We start from the raw sequence: 20,855 nt of genomic DNA on the forward strand, positions 1-20,855 counted from the left end.
AAAGCTCTGGGAAGAACCCGCAAAGGCCAGCAGCCAAAATGCCAGGACTTAAACCTGGGGGGGGGGGGTCTTCACTCCCCAGTTAGAGGCCCTGGAATGAACCACACCTAACTTTCTCACCCCTACCCTCTCCTATCTCCCTGGTTGTGAACACATGACCTCTATTAATCCAACCCAAGTCTCACTCTTCCACTAGAATTACCCTTCAGCTTTGCTGCCCTCATTCCATACAATGGGATTAATGTTTGATAAGAGTTGGTCCTTTTGTTGATCACTGTTAAAAGGGCTGATGACAAACTAAAACTTAAGTCTAAGGGGCTGTTATTTCTCTTAGTATGGTACGCCTTTGAAATCCTCATTCAAAACAAAGGTCATCGAGCCCTGAAGCACATTGTTAGCGACCTTGCTTCATTACTCAGTAGCCTGGAGGGCTCCTAAATGGGCTCAGGGCACCCATGGGAGTCCTTTCCTGGGAGGAGGGTCCACCACTTCCCTTAGGTATTCACTGGACTCCTCTCTCCAAAAGGAGATAAGAACTACGGTGAAGGCTTAACCTCCGTGTTTTCAGAGGAGGACGAAGCCCAGAGGGGAGACCTGACACCCACCTCCCAGCAGAGGCCATGGGGCTAGTTCTGGCCTCCTGACTGCTTCTGGGCTCTCACTACTGCCTTCTTTCTTAGGACGGGGGTAGACAATGTGTGGTGAAGTCTAGCTTACCTCATGGAGCAGGGGCAGGGTCTTCTCTGGGGTGCAGGCTCTCTGGGTGGCATCTGTCACTCCAAAGGCTTGGCCTGGGCTTCACTGGCCTCCGAGGTTTGCTCCCAGATCCCATGCCCAAAGCTCCCCGGAGTTGCCACAAGGGGGCAGTGGTGCCCGGGCTGGCGGCACATTTAGGAATTCAGGCTCCAGGCCAGGCTCCAGGCCAGCCTCCCCGCTCTCCCCGCTCCCCCCGACCCCCCACCACCACCGAAGTAAGAACTAGATTCTGAAATGGTCTGTCTTTATTATGCCAACAGAAAACAAAAAAATTCCCCAAGTGTAAACAGGAGAAAGGTGCTGGTTAAGTTACTCATCATTATCTTATTATTAACAAAATAAAGCACTATCTATGTTTACAGTCATAAAAAAAAGAAACAGCCTGGAGAGAAGTTGGGCTTGAGGGAAGGAGGGGGATGGAGAGGAAGGGGAGAAGATTGGTGGGGGGGGGTTAGGCACAGATGCCACATCTGCCCCTGTGGGGTTTGGGGTTCCCTTCCCACCCTGACCCAAGGGCTGTTCAGGATCTTTGTGGAGTCAGGTGCCAGTGGGATTTTTCTTAGGGAAATAATTTGTCCATGTGAGCAGGAGCTGAGGCAAGTTCCCCAGTGTGAGTGGGGGAGGGGAAAGGAGCAGGCAGAGGGGCAGAGTCTTATCCTCACCAACCCAAGAATGGGGAGCCCCCCCTTCCACTCCCTACTCACCAGCTGCCATGAGGAGCCCTGGCTCTCCAGGGCTTCTGTCAACTGTCAGGAAGGGGGGCACCATCAATCCTCCTGTCCCCAACTCCCGGCACTCAGGCTGGGACCAGGGGCTGGGGCACGAAGACAGAGCCCCTTGGAGGCTGAGCACATTCCCATGTTGCTCTGAGCTAAAAATGGCTCTGTGGGAACGGCCCGGCAGGGGAGGTCAGGGCGGCTGGTGGGCCCCGGGGCTGACCAGGGGCCTTACAGAAACCCAGACTGGCCAGCAGTGTCAAAAGGGCAGAGGCGCAGACCCCAAGAAAGGGAGACAGAAGAACAGCCCTGCAGAGAATTGAGGACAGAAACACACAAGGACACACAGAACCTGAGACACCCAGACTGACAAAGAGGTAGCAATTTGGGGACAGTGAAGCACGGAGAGGCCCCCAGAGAAGCAAGAGTGGTATCGAGAGACACCCACAGGAACTCAGCAACAGTGCCTGGCACGGAGCAGGTGCTCAATAAATACCTTGCGCGATGAGTGAACAGATGGAAACACGCGTGTGCGCGCGCGCACACACACGCGCACACATCTATACTCTGCAGCCAGAGGCACGACAGGCTGGGCAGAAGATCAAGACAGCGAGGGACAGCCAGACCTTTTTGCACAAAGTGATCCTGTGATAGAGGAGCGATGTGGGAGTGGGGGGGAATGGGGGGGGGTGTTGGTCCTGCGGGGGCTGGTCCAGCCAGGACAAGAATGGAAACAAAGCATGTGGCCCCAGGGCGACAGGTCTGGAGCTGCCATACCCCTGGGGTGAGGAGACCTGCAGGAGGGGAGGGTCATACAGTGTCTGCTGGCCATGGGCCCCAGGGGCCAAGGCGCTCAGCCCCCGACCACTCTACAGGTCCTGCCCGGTGAGGCCAGCAGCTCCCTGGGCGCGGCCGCAGGGCTGGTGGGGGGGGCATCTCCCCCCAGGAGGCTATCTACAAGTGCACAGTTGTGCCCCTCTCCCGGGCAGGCCCAAGTCCAAGTACCAACAGAGTCCAGGCCGGCTGGCTGCGCCCATGGGCTGGGGGCCGGGTCTTCCCCGGGAGGAGCCCACCCCGCTCGGATCAGTCTGTGAGCACCACCAGCTCCCCGTCGCTCTTCTCGTCGCCCTCCGAGTCCTCGTCCTCGCTGTACCGGTACAGCTCACCCTCCGCCACCGAGTGCCTGTCTTCCGTGGCCTCCCCCTCCTCCCTGAGGCTGCAAGTGTTGACGATGACAGGCATGTTGGGGTCCAGGCTCCGGGGCACGTAATGCTCCACCAGAGGCTGAGCCAGGGGCATGCCTGCCACCCGAGGGTACAGGACGTCGGGAGAGCTCATCTGCAGGTGGCCGGCCTGGGGGCTGCAGGGCAGAGAAGAGGCATGTTGCAGAAGGACCCTCACTTTGCACCCCCATAAAGCCCCCCCCCCCCGCCTTGGGGTTGTGCCCCCCCCCCCCCCCCCCCGCCTTCGGCTCTGACACACACACACACACACACCACCCCCCCCCACCCCCTCCCGGCTGCCTTCTGATGGCCACATTCACGGTCAGCCACAGCCCAGCACACACGTGCGGCCTCAGGGCCGGGAGCGTGTTCCACAGATACTCCCGGGGGAACGTGTGGGAATCAGCATTAGGAAGTGATAGACTTAAATGCCCCAGGGGGGTTCCCGTTTACAGGAATCCACGAAAGTGCTTGCTTCTGACAAGTCAGGCACCCCCTGTATGAGAAGCACCTTTGTTTTTAGTAGCCCTGAATTTTTTCATGGAGTTTGTAACTCACAGGCACGTTTTCCTCCAGGTACACGTGGCCAGCGCCCCCCAGTCAGGTACAAACCCATACCCTACACCCCTGCAGCCCCACGGGTGGGCCCCGGGAGACACACACGACGCCCACGCACACGTGCGCTCCAGGCCAGACAGCACCCCTGGAGACCCCGACGAAGGCCGCCACACACCAGCATCAGCATGCGCAGCGCAGGGACGCGTGCACGGTCCCTGCCACCCAGGGAGGCACAACTCACGGGGTCACGTAGCTCTGGCGGGCGTCCTGGCGCCGGGTCCTCATCAGGGCTTTGTACTCGCCCACCCGGAGCCGCTTGCCCTCCACGATGCAGGTGCGCTTGGGCCGGGGCTTATACTTATAATCGGGGTACTTTTCCAGGTGCTGCCGGCTCAGCCTTGCCTGCTCCTCGTAGTACGGCTGCTTCTCCTGGTTGGTCATGGACTTCCAGCGGGAGCCTGGCCCGGGCCCCGGGGTGGGCGGTCAGTGTGGGGTTTTGTCTACCATCCCCAGCCCCCCTGCAGGCCCCAAGACTTGGGTCCCCAGGTGAGTCCATGAGGTGATCTATGTGCCGACATTTAGCAAGGACCTGGCCCAACACAGGTGCTCCTTGGAGGTCCCTTGAGCAAATGAATGAATGAAGCTGGCACGTGCTACCACGTCCCAGACTACCCAGCAACTTCTGGGAGGCCTCTGGTCTGCATGATTTGCATAAACAAAAGAACAGCCCCCCCGGCTTCCTGCTTAAGACAAAATACCTTGTCAACTGTCTCGGTTGACAAGAGACAAGAGCCTCCATCTTGAAGACAACTGCCAGCTTCTAGCCCCACCTGCCCTACATCCCTCCTTGACCTCCAGTCAGGACATAGAATTTTTTTAAAAAACCTTTCTACTGGGGCAATGGCTGGCTCAGTCGGAAGAGCATCTGACTCTTATTTATGAGTCTGAGCCCCATGTTGGGTGTAGAGATTAAATTAACACTTATTTAAAAATGATACCTAAAAAATATTATTTTTTATATATATGTAAAATATATATATATATATATATATATAAATAAAACCTTTCTAAGGATAGCCCGAGAACACCAGTCCTTCCTCTTTCTTGCCAGAGCCAGAGTTCCAAGGGTCTGGACCAACAGCAGAATAGGTTAGGGAGAGATCAGGGGCTAAAGAACGCACGCACGCACGCACGCCTGAGTTCTTAGGTGCAGGTGCTAACCAAAGAGCCCTATGATGATACAAAACCCCAGGACCCAGCCTCCGCACATCCGGCCTGACCCCTGTACCCCAGACTCCTCTGAAGGTCATCATCCTGACAGCTGTCTCCTGGAGCCCTGAGAGCTCCCAGACACCCCACCACTGGCCCTTACCCAGGATCTTGCTGATGCTCGAGTTGTGCATGTCCGGGAAGGCTTGGAGGATCTTCCGTCGCTCATCCTTGGCCCACACCATGAAGGCATTCATGGGCCTCTTGATGTGGCTGCTGCTGCGGGACTCAGGAAAGTGGCGGGAGCCTGGGGGACAGGAGTGGAGTCAGCCAGGCGGGGCGGCTCCTCTGGGGTAAGGAAGGAGAGGCCTCCGCGGCTAGCAGTCATCTCCTACTTGATCACTAGGGGGCGATGGCGGGGCTCCCACAGCCGCCATTGGACACCAGCAGCAAGACCTCCGCAGAGGCCTAGCAGAGGCCTAGCCGGGGACTGACAAGGGACAGACACACGAGGGGACTCCAGAGACAGACTATGGGAGAAAAGGCATCAGGGAGAGAGACGACCTGACCCACCCTGGCCCCCGTGGGAAGCAGAGGCGGGCCCTCCTGCCCACCAGCACGGGGTCCTACCGTCCATGTCGCAGCCCAACATGGCTTCTTCCAGGGGGTGCACGCAACTCTCCTCCAGCCGCTCCTTGGCCGGGGACATGTCCAGGCTGATGAGGTCCTGGGGTTGACAGAGGAAATCTACATCGGCCTCTCTGCATCACCCCACTGCCCTCCCTCCGCCCCTCCCTCTGGTGGCCTCAGACTTGAGTCTTCCACCCCAGCCACCGTCTGTTGGCGGTTCCCTGCGCCCCGGTGCAGGGGAGTGGGGGGCCCATACCTTGCGGAAGGGAGCGTTGGGGGAGCTCTCTAACGCCCCACTGTGGCCATGCAGCAGCTGTCGAGCATCCTGAATGGCTTTGGTGACAGCGTCCCCTTCACCAAGGAAGCCTATGGGAGAAGTGGGGAGGCTGAGGGTTCGTAGAGAGATAACCCTGTTCACCAGGGTTGGCATCCCCTCTCGCCCCTCTGCACTGCACATCCCCAAGGGGGCGCTGTTTACACTGGCTGTTTCCCCGTGTGCCAACAGACTAGAATGCAGACTTGCACTCCCTGAAATTGTGCGACTCCGTGGCCTGGATCCCTGACGTGGGGGTGCCCAGTCAGATCTGGGGGGGGGCAGGAGGTAAGGGAGCTTCTGAGGCACTAAGTGTGGAAACAAAGAGGCCAAAGACAGCAGGTCTAACCCTTGTTTTCCAGAAACCTGTAACCCACAGAAGGGAAGGACATGCCCAGGGTCATAAGACGCCCTCCTGGCAGGAAGCTTACCCAGTGGCAGGCTGGGCGGGCTGGCCTGCAGGTCCCGCGTGGGGGCCCCATGGCTGGGGGGGCGGGGTCCACAGTTGTTCATCTTCAGGCTGGGGGAACTGGATGCATTGGGCAGCTCGGGGGCCTTGGGCTTGGCCGTGAGGTTCAGAGGCTGGGAGGGCTCCTGAGGGAGACCCAGAGATCAGAGGCTGAGAGAGACACCGAAGGAGACCCCCCCCCACGGAGGGACAGAGGAGACACGTGGTAACAGCGAAAAAGACAGGCATACCGGGAACAGACAAGGAGACGCGGGAACAGGTGAACAAGGACGGAGGGCCCCACCACCCGCTAGGCAGGCAGCCCCAGCCATCCCAGGCGAGGGGTGGAGCAGTACCTGCAGGGGGTGGTGGGCAGCCACGGCCCCGGGCCTCTTCACCACGGGGGCAGGGGGACTGTGCAGCAGCGGTAGGGGGTACTCCACTACGGAAAAGGCGGCAAGGAGAAAAGTCCTGGATGAGCACAGAACAGCAGACGGCCTGCTTGACGAGGTCCCAGCAGCACCAAGGGGACAGAAGCTCGAAGCTGGCCCAGTCGGCTTCCAGCCACAGCTTTCCCCAGCCCCAGAGTGCCAAGGCTTCCCATGCCCTCATCCCCCGCTGCCCCGCCCGCTGGTCCGCATCTTCACCTTTTTCCTGCCCTTTCCAACCCCCGGAGCCTCGGGATCCAACACAATGGTGACCCGAGGCCAGGTGCACCTCTGCTCACTCTACGGATACTCGTGTCCCGTACCTACTACGTGCAGGTCTGAAAGCCGCTCCCCGCGTGTTAGCCTGTCTCCTGCAGTAGCTCACAGTAATCCCTAGTGAGTGGCATACAACAGGGGCTCGGTACATCACCCCGTTTTGCAGAGAAGCGGAGACTAAGCAGATGAAAAATGGGTTGCCCACGTAGCTCAGAAATGGGAACAAGGACCTGTGAACCCAGGTCCTCGAGACTCCATAGCCCATGCTTTCCCCTTTACGTGGCACCCACCTTCTCCATTCTCCATCCTACCGGGCCCACCTCGCTCGCCCTCAACCCAGCCCAGCATCACGGAGCTGGCCGTTCAGGTGGAGAGCTAAGCCGCGGACACAAGTCACTAACCACATGGCGGGTAGGGATACAGGCCGCATGGGTGGCATGCCAGAGAACCTGGTTCCAGCTGGGGTGCCCGGAGCAGGCTTCCTGGGGGGAGCGGCAAGAGGTGGGCTAGCGGCTATGGGTGGGCAGGCGGAGGGCGAGCCCGGAGGTGAGAGCCAAGGCGTGGGAAAGGAAACTGGCCGTGACAGGCAACCTTGGGAGTTTGTGGACTCCATGCTGTAGGCGACAGGGCACCATCTAGGGCTTGTGAGCTAAGGAGAGGCGTGATGCGCTCAGCTTGGGGAAGGGCCCTCTGGAAGCCTCCGGGTCCCTGGTTACTAGGATTCTGGAGCCAACAAAGCGGGTGGCAGTCTGGCCAGTTGAGGTCTTCCACAGCTTGTTTCCTGCCTCCCTTGTCCAGAAGGCATGGGCTCAGATGCACCCCAACGCCCCCACCAGGCCCTGCCCTCCTCACTCCAGCAGCTCTATTCACCCAGAGCTGCAGTGGGTTTGTGCTGCTGGCCTGCTCCCCCTTCCTAAACTCCCTACCTCCCCAGGTGGAAAATTCCTGGAAGGCAGGGCCTAACTTTTTCAGTCCACATTTGTGTCCCCCAACCCAGAGTGCCTGGTGTCGAATGAGGCAGGAGCAGAGTCCGTGACCCACGAACTGTGCCCATAGCCCACAGGCCTTGGTGGCAGGCCCACAGGAACTCACCTGCCTGCTCTCGCACACGGAACAGGGACGGTGGACCAGAGGGGCTCGACCTAAAAGCTGTCCCCACTCCTGGGGCAGCTATGGGCAACATCCCTGCCCTGTCCCATGACCCTTCACCAGGAATCCATGATCACGGCCTACATATTCCATCTGTGCCTCTGTCCCACCACCTCTGCCCGAGTGCAGGCTGTCATGCTGTCCCCAGAAGCCCCTCAGCAGCCCCCCACTGGTCCCCGCTCCAGCTGGTACCCCGTCCCTCTCTGTTCCCCATCACCCAGTCGGTATGACAACACACCCTCCGTTCAATCGTTCAAGCAGGATTGCATTCTACAAAATAAATTCCGTCGCCGACCTGTCCCACGACCACCCAGTCATGTGCTCCCCTCAACTCCAACCCCCTGCAGCTTCTGGCCGCAGGCTCCAGGCCCTCTGCCTCAGACTGCCTTCCACCCTCAGCTCCCAGCTTCACCGCCCCAGTCTACCTCCTGGGCACCAACTAATTTCTGACCTCCTTAGAAAGCCTTCCCAGATTCCCCAGTTACTGGCATCCTTTCTCCCTGCCGAGACCGTAAATTCCTGGAGCTCAACGTCCATTTTTATCATCACCCTTCCCCCACCCCGTGGCCACCTGACAACACAGTGTCTGACAGGTGGTTGGTGCTCAGTCTGTGTTCGCTGAATTTCGGGGGCGGGGCAGAAGGGGCACGGTTGGGGTAGAGACAAGAGTGAGAGTCTGGGACATGTAGACACCTCAGTGAATGTCCAAGATGTTACTATTCTGGTCCAGTTAAGGGACCAGAGCTGGGGACACTGCATCTAAATCGGCCACATCCGCTTACATCTGCCAAGTACTGCATGGTGTTCAAGTGCTATTGCTGTTCATTCTCCCAGTGAAGTTCAGAAAGAAGGGATTCTTCTTCCACTGGACAGATCCAAAAGCGAGGCCCAGGAAGGCCACATGGTAAAGGAATGCATGAGCACGGTCCGGGGCTCCTTCAGGGACCTTAGGACAGCCTCTGCTAACGGCTGCACCCCCACCCCCACTCACCTGGTTTGCAGGGGATGGGCTGAATGGGCAAGGCCAGCTGGGAATCGGGGGTGACAGGTAGAGGCTGGTGGCTCGGGGGAAAGGCCGGGATCATGACATAAGGCATGTTGACCTGCTGAGAGCAAAGAAACCCTGTGTGAGTCCCTGGGGGCCCACACAGCTCAGCCCAGGACACGGCATGGGGACCCAGACACGGGAGGCATGCAGACCAGTACAGGACCAGTCTTCGAAAGGCTCCACCAGACCCCACATCACCTCCCGCTACCTGCCCTCAGCTCAGCCCCAGTTGGGGACAAAGGTACTCTGGCCCCTCCCTTAAAACAGAGGAAGACGACGGGGGCACGGGGCCAGAGTGGAAATGAGCCCCCTCCTCGGAGCCATGCCCGAATGATTCTGCTTAATCTGCACCCCGTCCCTCCGTCCCTGGCGTCACCCGCTGCGCCTCTGGCCACCCCCCTCTTTACCTGGATCTGCTGCTGGAGGAGGTTGATCTTATGTTGCTGCTGAATCAGCTGCTGCTGCTGTTTGGCAATCTGGCAGCAGGGAAGAGCAGGGGAGGGGGGAGGTCACGGACATTAGCCCCAGCCCGGGGCCTGCCGCGCCATGCCCTCCGTGCCCTGAGCGGGGCAAGCACCAGGACAGTCCACCTTCAGAGTGCGTTCTCCCTTTGCAGGGAGCTCACTCTCCTCTGAGGCCGTCACGGGAGGTGAGGCGGGAGGTGAGCGGGAGGTGAGCGGGAGGTGAGGCGGGTGCTCCCTCGCAGAGCCCCGCAGGTCCCTTCCACCCCCTGGCTCCCCCCAGGGCCGAGTCACAGCCAGCCTGGGGCCCCTGCCCACGGCCCCTCCCGGGCCTGCCCCCCCCAGCCTCGCTCGGCCTGCACTACCAGGTCTGCCCCCACGGTGCTCCCCTCCAGGCCCCGATAGACCCCCTCTCCCCTAGCAAGGCAGCCGGACACCCAGCGGGACCTACCTGCTCCTGCTGCTGCCGGGCCAGCTCCATCTGCTGCTGCTGCTTCTCGAACAGCATGGCAGCCATGTTCTTCTGCTCCGAGTGCGCTGTCAGGAGCTGGTCCCGCAGCGTGGACAGTTGGTGGATCATGACCAGGAGCTGGAGCTCCTTCTCTGCCAGGCTCTCCTGGGTTCCTGCTCCACGATGAAATGGCCACCGGTGAGAATTGTTGTTTTTCTGTCCGTCTGTCCACCCACGCATCCACCCACCCATCTGACGTTCATCGGGCAATGGCTACCCCCCAGGGCCCTGTTAGGGGCCAAGTGACAGAGGATGGAGACACGATCCTTGCCCCGGAGGGGGCTTGCTTGCCTTCTGACGACCACCTGCCCTAGAAGGTCCCCACCCGCTGCTTCCAGCCCCTGGAAATGCAGACAGTGGGACACATCTGAGTCCCACATCACTTCTCAGAGGTCCTCAAGTGCCCTGAGCTGCAGGGTCAGCGTGGATGACTATCCCACAGGAGGCTGTCCCGGGGCTGTGGGACAAGTAACCGACTTCTCTGCACTTCGTCTTTTTTAGTCTATCAATGAGCACAAGAACGGTCCCTTCACAGGGGTGCCGTGAGGCTAAGATAATGAAGGTAAGGCTTAGTCCAGAATCCGGCACACGGCCCTCACCCAAAAGGACCACTGCTTCCTGCCCTCCCGCTGAGCTCATGACAGACGCAGCTGGGCCAGGCTGCAGGCCACTCGCCTCAGAATCACTCAGGGAGCCTTCGACAAATACACAGGCCCAGTGCCCAGCCCCTGGGGTTCACATTCAGCAGGTGGAATGGAGCCTGGGCATTGGCAAGGTCTTAAAGCTCCCCCTGGGGGTGTGACTGACCACACTGGGAAAACAGTGACGCTCACGAACCAAGCAGCAGCCCTTGAATTCAGTTAGTGAGGTCCCGGTGGCCTAGAATTAATTTTCAGCAGTGAAAGGGCACGTCCAGCTTGTTTGATATAGTTAGATACAGTTAGATCTGGGAAGTGGCAGTGACCTGCCTGAGGTCACAAGGGTCCCTGTACGAGTCCAAATTCAGGGGCGCCTGGGTGGCTCAGTCGGTTAGGTGGCTGCCTTCGGCTCAGGTCACGATCCTGAGGTCCTGGGATTGAGCCCTACATCGGGCTCTCTGCTCAGCAGAGAGCCTGCTTCTCCCTCTCCCTCTGCCTGCCACTCTGCCTATTTGTGCTCTGTCAAATAAATAAATAAAATCTTATAAAAAAAAAAAAAAGAGTCCAAATCCATACTCGTGGAACGGGATTCCCACCAGGCCTCTCCTGCCAAGAGGCCAGACTGAACACTCAGTCCCCAGGGGAGGGATGGTGCTGACCGCCAGGGCCAGGTAGGAGCCAGGAGGGCATAGGCCAGGTAGGAGGGGACTAAGAGCCCCCCAAACTGCCGTATAGGCCCAGACCGCATGGCCCAGCTAGGAGAAGGGAAAGGGTTCCGACATCCTCCCCTGCCTACCCACATGGGCCTTCACCTTTGACATCTTTGGTTTCCACAGAGCTCCTTCCCAGAAACCTCTCCTTCCAGTCACTGGACAGCAGCTTCTCGATGGCCGGCACGACTAGAAGATACCAAAGGGATGAAGAGCAGAAGTCCTAGCACCTCCCACCCCACGCCCACCTCCAACCTGGGCAGACATCTTACCCTGCTTTTTTATTTTTCCCCCCAAGATTTTATTTGAGAGCAAGAGTGAGAGAGCAAGCATGAGTGGGGGGAGGGGCAGAGGGAGCAGCAGACTCCCCGCTGAGCAGGGAGCCCGATACGGAGCTCGATCCCAGGACCCTGGGATCATGACCCGAGCCGAAGGCAGACGCTTAACGACTGAGCCACCCAGGCGCCCCTAGACTAATCTTACCTTCTTTTAAATGTTGGTTGAAGTCTAGCTTCTCCTGGCTTCCAGAGGCGGCCTCAGAAGCTCCCGGTCTCTTGGGTTCCGGGGACCCATTGCTCTCAGGGGAGCTGCAATCCTACAATACACACTGAATGTCACTGTCACCCTCAAGAGAAGGGGGCAGACTACAGGGGGAATTGAGTAGCCCGGGGACGCACACCCAGCCCCCTGGGTAGGGGGGCCCCCCCCCACCTTCCCAACCTTTGGCTTTGCCGGATATAGCGAAGGCACAGAAGGTTTGCAGACCAGAGACCTGGATCTCAGTCCCGGCTCAGTGACTCACGAGGCGCTTGATCCCACATGAGACTCTGAACTTCTCTGAACCTGACTTACTTCCCTCTTCTGAAAATGGAAATACTAATACCTCCCCTGTCAGGACTGTTGCTGGGATCAAGGACGTGAACGCACGTGAATGAGGTTCGCTGCTGCAGTCGAGGCCAGCGAGCTATTAATCACCACTTCCTTGCACACAGCCTTATCTGCAGCTGGGTGGGTGACTCCTGGGACCCCCCCCACCCCTCCTTAGGACACCACCCCCGCCAATTCTCCTCACCAGAGTCCTCTCCATTCTTTAAGGCCTAATTCGGGGCGCTACTCCTCCAGGAAGTCTCCCTCGTCACTACCCCGACCCCCTAACCCCTCCCACAGGCCCCTCCAGGCCGGATCCTTCCTCAGGGCCCTAAAATTCTCATTTTCATTCATTTGGTTTTAGTTATATATTACCCTTTCTGCAGCTCTTGCATGGAATCGGGATTTTTAAGAACTGCAAGAATCCTTCCTGCTCATGTTCAGAACGCCTTCCTCTTAAGGATGAGGAATTGTATTGTCTTTAACAGTGGTTGATCTCAGGCTCGAGTAATAAGGCTGATTTTCTCAAATCATATGGTAGGTAAACTTTGAGCAGATGTATCCTCTCTCTCCAACTAGTCCTCAGAGGTAAGGACTGGTCACACACGGGTGAGCAAGCACAGGAGCGAGGCCACGTACCACTCAGACAGGTGGCCTGCCTGAACTTGGCAGCCCCTCCCCACCCGCCGAAGTCTTGCCCCAGAGACAGACGGTGCTGCCTCCTGTCTGCCCAGCTTGGGAAGTGGGTGCCCGCCCAGCCTCAAGGAGAGGCCGGGTATGGCACATCGGTGTGGGCTACGGAGGCAAAGCGGGGACACTGACCCAGGAGCCCCGGGGAAAGTGCCGGGCACCTGGGCTGGAGCTTGGGAGTCAGCACCGTCCTGGGGAGCCCGGGCTGGGTCTCCGGGCTGGGGTTCAGCTGCGGTGGCCGAGCCCTGGAGGGCCTCATGGCAGGGCTCCTTCTTCCCTTCGGACTTGACGGTGCAGTTCACCATGGTGCCCACGCCATCCAGGGCCAGCTGGGCAGAGCCAGGGCTCCTCATGGACATCCTGAGGGAGAAGGAGCAGAGGGAAACTGATGGTGGATACGGCAACTCCACCCTCACCAAATGCAAACTTCCATTTGGAACCCATAGTGAAAAAAATAAAAAAATATTCTTCAGTCCTGTGCTTTTTTTTTTTTCTTAAATGGTAAGGTCTACAGCCAACTGGGCCCAGCCTTCAGCAGGCCCTGCCTGCTGCCATGTTGGAGCTGGTTGGCTGAATGGTCCACCAAAGGAGGGCAGAGATTTTCAACTGGCAGTTTCTGAGCCCAGCAAAGTCAAAATCATATATATGTGTGTGTATCTGTGTGTGTGTGTTTGTAATTAGCTAACAAAATTTAAAAATCACGAGACCTCACATAATCTGGATTTGAACTTCTCTTGAAGTTGGTCTGGGGCAACAACTGGCTGGAATTAAGTAGCAGGTGCTCCTTATGGACAGGCCAGTTTTCCTTAGTCCCTACCATTCCCTACTGACCCCCAAAAGGGGAACCAAGTGTCATCTACCCTATATATATATATATATATATTTATCCTTTTTTTCCTCTTAGAGAAAAGATAAAAGTGAACTGTTTTTTACATTCATGTATCTACCAAAAGTAGGAAAATAACAGGCTGAGATGTAGGGCTTGAAGAAAGATGTTTTCCTTCAGCTAGCTAGAGTCCCTCACTTAAGAGTCTCTCTCACTGGCCCCTGTAGGCATTTGCAATCCCTGCTGTAAGCAGCCTTTGCACCCACTGCTCCCATCACGGCATCCCCCAGCACCCCCCCTCCGTGTCATGGTCACCACTGTCTGGGACACCAGGAGTAGCTGAGCGAGCTAAGGATCCTGGGGGGTGAGTGCTGGTGGTCAAGCCAGGCTCACAGCCAAAGCAGCAGTGGCCCCCAGCTCACCTGCTCCCTATCCAAAATCACTGTGACAAGACCAGCGGGGACACCCAGCAGCAAGTTCTAGGTATCCGTAGGTCCTACACCCACTACGTGACCTTAGGTAAGTTACTGAACCTCTCCACACCTGTCTCCTCATCTGTAAAATGGGCAGTTCTGAGGACTAGGAATTGCTAAAATTTACCTGTTTAGAATGTTTCGCGGCACTAATAAACACCCCTTGTTGAAACACCGTAGAAATGCAGTCCCTACAAGGGACCCACAGTCCAAACATGGCCTGGGGGCTTGAGTGGGAGTTAGTCAAGGGTCACTTGCAAATCAGAAACTCCATGGGTAGAGCAGGAATCTATTTTAACAAACCCTTCAGGTGATTCTGATACCCACTAGTTTGAGAAGCACTGTTAAATAAAAATTTAAACATTTTTGCATGGGCATCACATTTTGGGGGGGAGTGTAAGGCAAAAATCAGATATAGCAAAACAGCCCTTAAAACTGAATTGCGGGGGGCGCCTGGGTGGCTCAGTTGGTTGAGCGACTGCCTTCAGCTCAGGTCATGATCCTGGAGTCCCAGGATCGAGTCCCACATCGGGCTCCCTGCTCAGCAGGGAGTCTGCTTCTCCCTCTGACCCTCCCCCCTCTCATGTGCTCTCTCTCTCATTCTGTCTCTCAAATAAATAAATAAAATCTTAAAAAAAAAAAACTGAATTGCAGGTGTAGCATATTGTATATCATGTCAACTCCCTACAACAAAATGTTTCTTGTAACATAGGAGTGAGGCCCTGTGCACTATTTTACATTAAACAACTGAACGGACATTATAGTTGAATAAGGTGTATTTGATTTGATGCCATCTAAACCAGAACAGACCTCTCCCGCCACTTTCAAAGGGCGGGGTGCCCTGGGGACCGACATGGGAGCCAGGACGGGCGCTGCAGGGTGAGGAGAGTGGGGCAGACCGGACCCGAAGAACGCTGGCCCAGGAGAAGAGGCTCTGGGGTCCGGCCCCGGGGTCCCCTCTCACCACGCAGGGGCCTGGCCAGCGTCCAGGAAGCCGGCGGCTCGGCCCATCCGGGCACAGGGAGGGGCGCCCAGCCAGGCCCCGGGCAGGGGTGGGGGGTGGGGGGCGTAGGGGCGGGGCAGGCGGGGAGGGGGGTATTATCCCGAAGCTGAGGGCAGCAATTACATAACAAACAAACCCCGGGCTCAAGCTGTGAATTAATCAAACCGCTGAAAATAAAACCTTCCTCTCAGGAACTTCAGACAAAAGAAATGAAAACAACCAGGCTGGCTGGAAAATAAAAGGCAGCGGGGCTGAAAGGGGGACAAAAGGAAACCAGACAATAGGGTGTTGGACAAAGGCAATAAAGCCAGAGGAAGTGTGACAGGCGAACAATGCGGGCCTGTGCGCTTGTGATCCCGGGCCGCTCCGCGCCACCTCGTCCCACACCCACCGCTCCGCCGGGCGTGGGCAGGCCACCAGGGCACCTCCTCACGCCCCACTCGGGTCCTAAGGGGTTTTCGCCTCCATCCTGTCCCCAACTTCAGGGCCTTCCAGCTCCTACCTCAAAGCCTTTCTCCCATTGCAGCCCAAGACCCAGGCCGCGCAGTAGGGCGCACGGGAGCGGTCCGCGGACCCGAGGCCCCGGTGGTCCGGGCCGCTGCGTCCCCAGGGCAACAGGCTGAGCCACCATCTGCCGCCCCGGGCTGAAGGGGAAGGCAGAGGAGGTGATTAACAGCCCCAGTTGACTCGAGGCCTGCACTGCCCACCACCATGGCCACACACCACCTGCGGTCACGGAGCCGGTAATCGGCCAGTTCCCGTGCAAATGGAAGTGTCAACTGCACCCCAGTTTCCAAGGCTTAGGATGAAAACCAGAATGTAACCTAGCTCATTAATAAATGGTTATTGATTAGATGTTGAAATTACAATGTTTTGGATACATGGAGTTAAATAAAATACTGTTTTCACTTGTTTCCTTTTACACTTCTTCATGTGGTTACTGGAGAATTTAAAATTGCGCATGAGGCTCACGTTGTATTTCTGTTGGAAAGTGCTGCTTTAGGACATCTCCCTTTGAGCTCTGATGGCCTTTTTACCCACACTTAACCCCCAAGAGTACCTCCAGCTGGGCACTGGGGATTATCTTTATACTGGGGAGCTTGCCTCCTGGGCTCCCAGTGGCACAGCCCCCGCCCCGCCCCCAACAAAGAAAAGGACTCCTAGTGACCAGCCAAGCTGGCTTGGAGGTGTCCGTCTGTTCACCAGGGCATGGTGCCCACCAAATAACCCGGCCAGATCCTGCTGCCCAAACAAGGCCCCTTCCATTTCCACAGGCATCTGCCTCAACTTCGGGCACTGGGCCCTGGCTCTCGGTTGGTCTCTCGGGACCCATTTGTTGACGGAGAAGCAACAGACTAGACCTGAGGGGCTCCTCCCAGGGTCTCACGTTTCGGGGCGGGGGGGGGGGGGCAGGGAGAGGGTCCTTGGGCAGCTCCTTCCCTCCCTCCCGAGTTCCTAGAGCACAGGCCTGCTCAAAGAGCAGCCCCTTTCCCTGCCCACAGAGATGGGAGTCCCTCGGAGAGGGTCAGCGCCGAGCTCTGGACCCTAACCATGCTGTTCTCTTTTCTCTGAGTGGACAGCAAAAGCTGCATGTGATAAACTAAATGAGGAGAGAACGGAGAACCAGGTGGCAGGTACGAAGTTGATATGCAGTCCCCGCTCTGCCACTCTGCAGCTCATGTCCCTGCACGGGTGACTTCACCTCTGCAGGCTCTGCTGGGAGGACAAGGGTATTTGGGGGACGATGGTGGGTGGTCCAATTTTGGGTTCCCCAACCTCGGTTCAAATTCCTGCTCTGCCACCAGCTGATGTGTGTGACCTTAAGCACGTTAATTAACTCTGAGCTTCTTCGGTCTCATTTGTATAATGGGTATAAGAATCCCTATCTCACCAGTGCCCGTGAAGATTAATTAACAGAGGGTATCCATTAAGTTGTCATATAGCCCAGGATGCTCCTAGAGTCAGGTGGTGGAGAGAAAAAGTTATCAGGGGTGAGGCAGACCTGGGCACATCTAAAAGCCAACTCTGTCCAATCAATTGCTGTGCTATCTGGAGCAAGTGACTTAACCTCTCTGAACTCATTTCCTCCTCAGTAAAATAAGAAAACCCAATATGAAGGGATGAGTCTTCCACTAACACTCCAGACTTTATAATATGTGCCTGTTTTGCGTTCTTAGGACACCATAAACTTGGCCTTCGGGGTACTTATCACAGTTGGTAAAGATACCTTTACATGCTTCATTAATTTCTGACTGGCCCAGTAGCGTGAGAACCCACCCACACCCCACACCCCAGGGCACTGTGGAAACATACCCATTTTTGCTCATCAATGTAGCCCCTGAGTCTAGCACAGAGCCTGGAGCACAGCAGGTGCTCAATAAATAGTCATACAATCCGAGTATAATACAGTTTGGCAAAATAGCACAAGGCAGATCTGGGCATATAATAAAGCAACAGCTATTACAAATCTTCCTCGACTTATGATGGGGTTATGTCCCAAAAAACCCATCGTGAGTTGAAAATATCGTTAAGCCGAAAATGCATGTACTCCACCTAACCCACCCAATGGCACGGGCTTAGCCTAGCCCACCTTGAACGCGAACACTTACACTAGCCTACAGTGGGCAAGGTCATCTAAACCAAGCCTATCGTATAAAAGTGTTCAGTATCTCATGTAATTTACCGAACACCGTCCTGAATGTGGAAGACAGGCACAGTCATTGTGTGTCTCGTGGCTGCCTGGGAACCACCGCCGCCCACCATCACGAGGGAGCACCGTACAGCATAACCGCCAGCCCGGGGAAAAGATAAAAATTCTGAGTATGGTTTCTACTGAATGCCTATGGCTTCCTGACCATCATAGAGTCAAAAAACCATAAGTTGAACCGTCATCGGTCAGACGGTCTGCGTTATTACGCACGAGAAGCTGCTCTCTGCGGCACACGGCCCACCCCCACCCAAACTCAGCCACCTCTTCCTCCCATCTAAGCTCTTCCTAGGAGCGACTTAAACCCCCCAGCACCAAAGCCGGTCCATTTCCCTTTGCCTTTACCTTGGGACAGGTAAGAAACACTTCCCACACCTTTTGGAGCCTATTGGAGTCTTCCCTGAAGTCTCTTCTTTTCCGAGACTAAAAAACCCCTCCCATTCCTTTACCCTTTCCTCAAAAAAGCACGCTCCATGCTTCCCTTACCCACGTGGTTTTCCAGGAGGTTTGAGGTCAGCAACCACACCTAACCTCTCTCTCCAGAGGCCTAGAAGCCCAAGGACCCCAGGCGCACAGGAGCTCTGAGTTACTGGGCTCCCCCAGCTCCCCCCCAGGTCCAGGTCAGAGGCCACAAACCCACAGGACACTGGGGTCAGCCGCCCAGCCAGGTGGAAGTGCTCCTGGGAACCCAGTCTTCTCCCTCTTGCCCAGCCTTACTCGTATTTTATAAATGGAGAAACTGAGGCTCAGGGAGGACCAGTTTCAACAGTCCTGCTTCGGAGCTAGAGGCATGGGGACACGAAACCAGCTGGGCTACGGATCAGCACCCCTGCTCTGCCCACCCTTCCCTTCTAGGGCGCCCACTCCCCAGGCCCCCTGCCGCCTTCCCTCTTGGCCTTATCTCTCACCTGAGCATCCGTAAGAGGCGAAGGCCTCATAGGGGGAGACGGTTCAAGCCATCCTCACCCCTGATGGGGCAGAGCCTTGAGTCTGTGAGCTGGTGGCTGAGAGGCCCTGGGCTCCCCAAACCCTGTGCCCAGCGCAAGGCACAGAGAGGCACCCGGGCTCCCGAGGACCAGCGGCTCAGAACACGGCTCTTCCAGGGCAAAGCTGACTGCAGGTGCCAGTCCTCTCCCTTTTCTCCTCCCCGCAGCCAACCCTCTCCTGGGCCCTCCGACCCCCACCCACAGGAGCACGGCGCACAGGCCCCCTTCTACCCAAAACAAATCACCAGCCGCTTCCTCTCCCAATCAGCCAACGACCTGGCCCAGCTGGACTGGAATCAAAGCAGTTTTCACCCTTAGCCCTTCCTCCCTCTATAACGACAGCCCCCTCCCCCCGCAAATATCTAGATGCAGATAAAGATAGAGATAAATTCCAGTCATCGGAGCATGACGGGTGACTCAGACCCTGGGGTACAGGAAGACAGCCTGAGCAGACAGGCAGACCCCCCGAGGAGGGCCATGACCACACTTCCCCACAGGGCCCACACCAAACGTACACTCTACTGCAGGCTCCCACTCCCAGGCTCGCCGAGTGGGTTGTGCCAAGGGCACCGCCAGGGAGAGAGAGCCCCACGGCAGGGGTGGGGCAGGGCCTGAGTCCCTGGGGAATGTCACTTCCTCGCAAAGCCCCAGAGGGTGGCGAGCCTCAGGCAGCCCCGAACAATAGCCCGAGGCGTGGGTGCCCAGAACGGTGCCCCGGTGCCACATCCGGCCATTCTTCTCCCAGGCCGCACCCTGCCACCCTTCCTGGCTACGCCCGATCCTATCTCTGATGTTTACTCAGTGCTGGGAGCTGGGCTGGCTACAGGCTTGGGGAAAAGCTTTCCTGAGAGGCCCCTCTCACCCTCTCCAGCCTCTGCGGGCCCCAGGGGTACCCGATCCAGGGCGTGTGCTGGTCTGGTCTACCCCAGCTCAGGAGAGGGCCACAGCTAATACCCCCCGCCCATGGGTTGTGCTGGGTAGGCCAAAATGGTATTCACCTGGCAGAGCAGCCGATACCAGCCAGTGTAAACTCTGTGAGCAACCGAGCGTCTGCCCTCCAGCCTGCGAGAGCCGGCAGCCTCCCCCGGAACCTCCGGCCCAGAAGCCCAGATCCGGCCTGAGTTCCACCGACTGCCAGTTTGAGCTGTGCCCCGGTCCAAGGGCACAGCAGACTGAAGGAGCCAGGGAGAGACTGGAGCTGTGATGGTCCCATCCATGGCCCCACGTGGTTGTCCCTATGTCTCTGAGGCACCCGAGTCTTCCCCCAGGCCAGGAGGAGAGGTCAGGAAAAGACAGCAGGGATAGACTGCAAGTGCTGTTGAGGCTCCCAGTGGGATGCACGCCTGCCCCACCGTCCTGGGTAAAACGGAGTTTACCAGGTGTTTCCTGGAGTCCCTTCTCTGGGGGCCCTCCTGCCTTTAGGACTGCATACGGTCTCCAGCCCACCCACAGTGCAAGGGGGCCCCTGCAGTGCTGTTCTTGTCTCCCAGTGACCACGTCGAAGGCCATGTCCTGGACAGCGGAATGGGTCTGGGCTTCTGCACCAGCCAGGCCCAGCCCAGGGCCAGCACACAGCAGAAATGCTGCAGCCGAGGCTGACTGGCTTGTCAAAGGCCTTCTTTTGGGGATAGCCCCGAACGTGAACCAAAGGAAGGAGAGGCCAAAAGAGCATTCAAGGGCAGAGCACTCGCTTGGCTTGTAGGCACCAAGTCAGGGGCTTGCCATGCATTTCCCCCGTCTTCCCCAAGGCCCCGCTGAAGCCAGGCTTCCGTGATGCCCAAAGCAAGGTCTTTTCCCGTGGGCTGATCCACCGTCGTTCTCCCTCTACCCCAGACACCAGGCCCCAGTCTAGCACAGACAGATCTGTCACTGTCTTCCCCGCTCACAGGATTCTAGTTGGTTTTGCCTTGAGTCATGGCCAAGGAAGAATTAGTCAAAAGAAATCAAGGCTGATTTGGACTTGGAGAAAAGACTTGACCCCTCAATAACTTCGTTTCTTCGTGTGTAAATGGAGATCCCAATACCTGCTTTGATTAGAAGCTAGCAGATACTCAGAGAACCTGGCACAGAACAGAAGCTCAGCGAAAGCAGGAGGGAGAGGCCTAAAGCAGGAAGGAGGGGCCCCCCTCCCCACGCTGCCTCCCTCCCCGGCCGGCCTGGCAGGTCCCAGGCTCTCGGGCCCCCAGCTCTCTGGGAGAAAGGAGGGCAGGGGTGCCCCTCCGGCGTTGC

General features: G+C 57.4%; 1 protein-coding gene across 1 annotated transcript; it reads right to left on the minus strand.

Moving 5' to 3' along the window:
* Positions 1-2,151: 2,151 nt before the first annotated feature.
* On the minus strand, positions 2,152-19,152 carry SOX13 (SRY-box transcription factor 13). The gene is given in 15 exon segments (XM_021686597.2): positions 2,152-2,832; positions 3,495-3,711; positions 4,626-4,769; positions 5,093-5,189; positions 5,349-5,458; positions 5,837-5,999; positions 6,210-6,295; positions 8,698-8,812; positions 9,162-9,230; positions 9,667-9,839; positions 11,177-11,263; positions 11,558-11,669; positions 12,764-12,775; positions 12,778-12,991; positions 19,142-19,152. Coding segments are annotated over 14 exon segments (1,875 nt in total). The 5' UTR covers position 12,991; positions 19,142-19,152; the 3' UTR covers positions 2,152-2,555.
* Between the last annotated feature and the right edge of the window lie 1,703 nt (positions 19,153-20,855).

The sequence above is a fragment of the Neomonachus schauinslandi genome, chromosome 6, assembly GCF_002201575.2.
Source record: "Neomonachus schauinslandi chromosome 6, ASM220157v2, whole genome shotgun sequence".
In the NCBI taxonomy this organism is placed as follows: domain Eukaryota; kingdom Metazoa; phylum Chordata; class Mammalia; order Carnivora; family Phocidae; genus Neomonachus; species Neomonachus schauinslandi.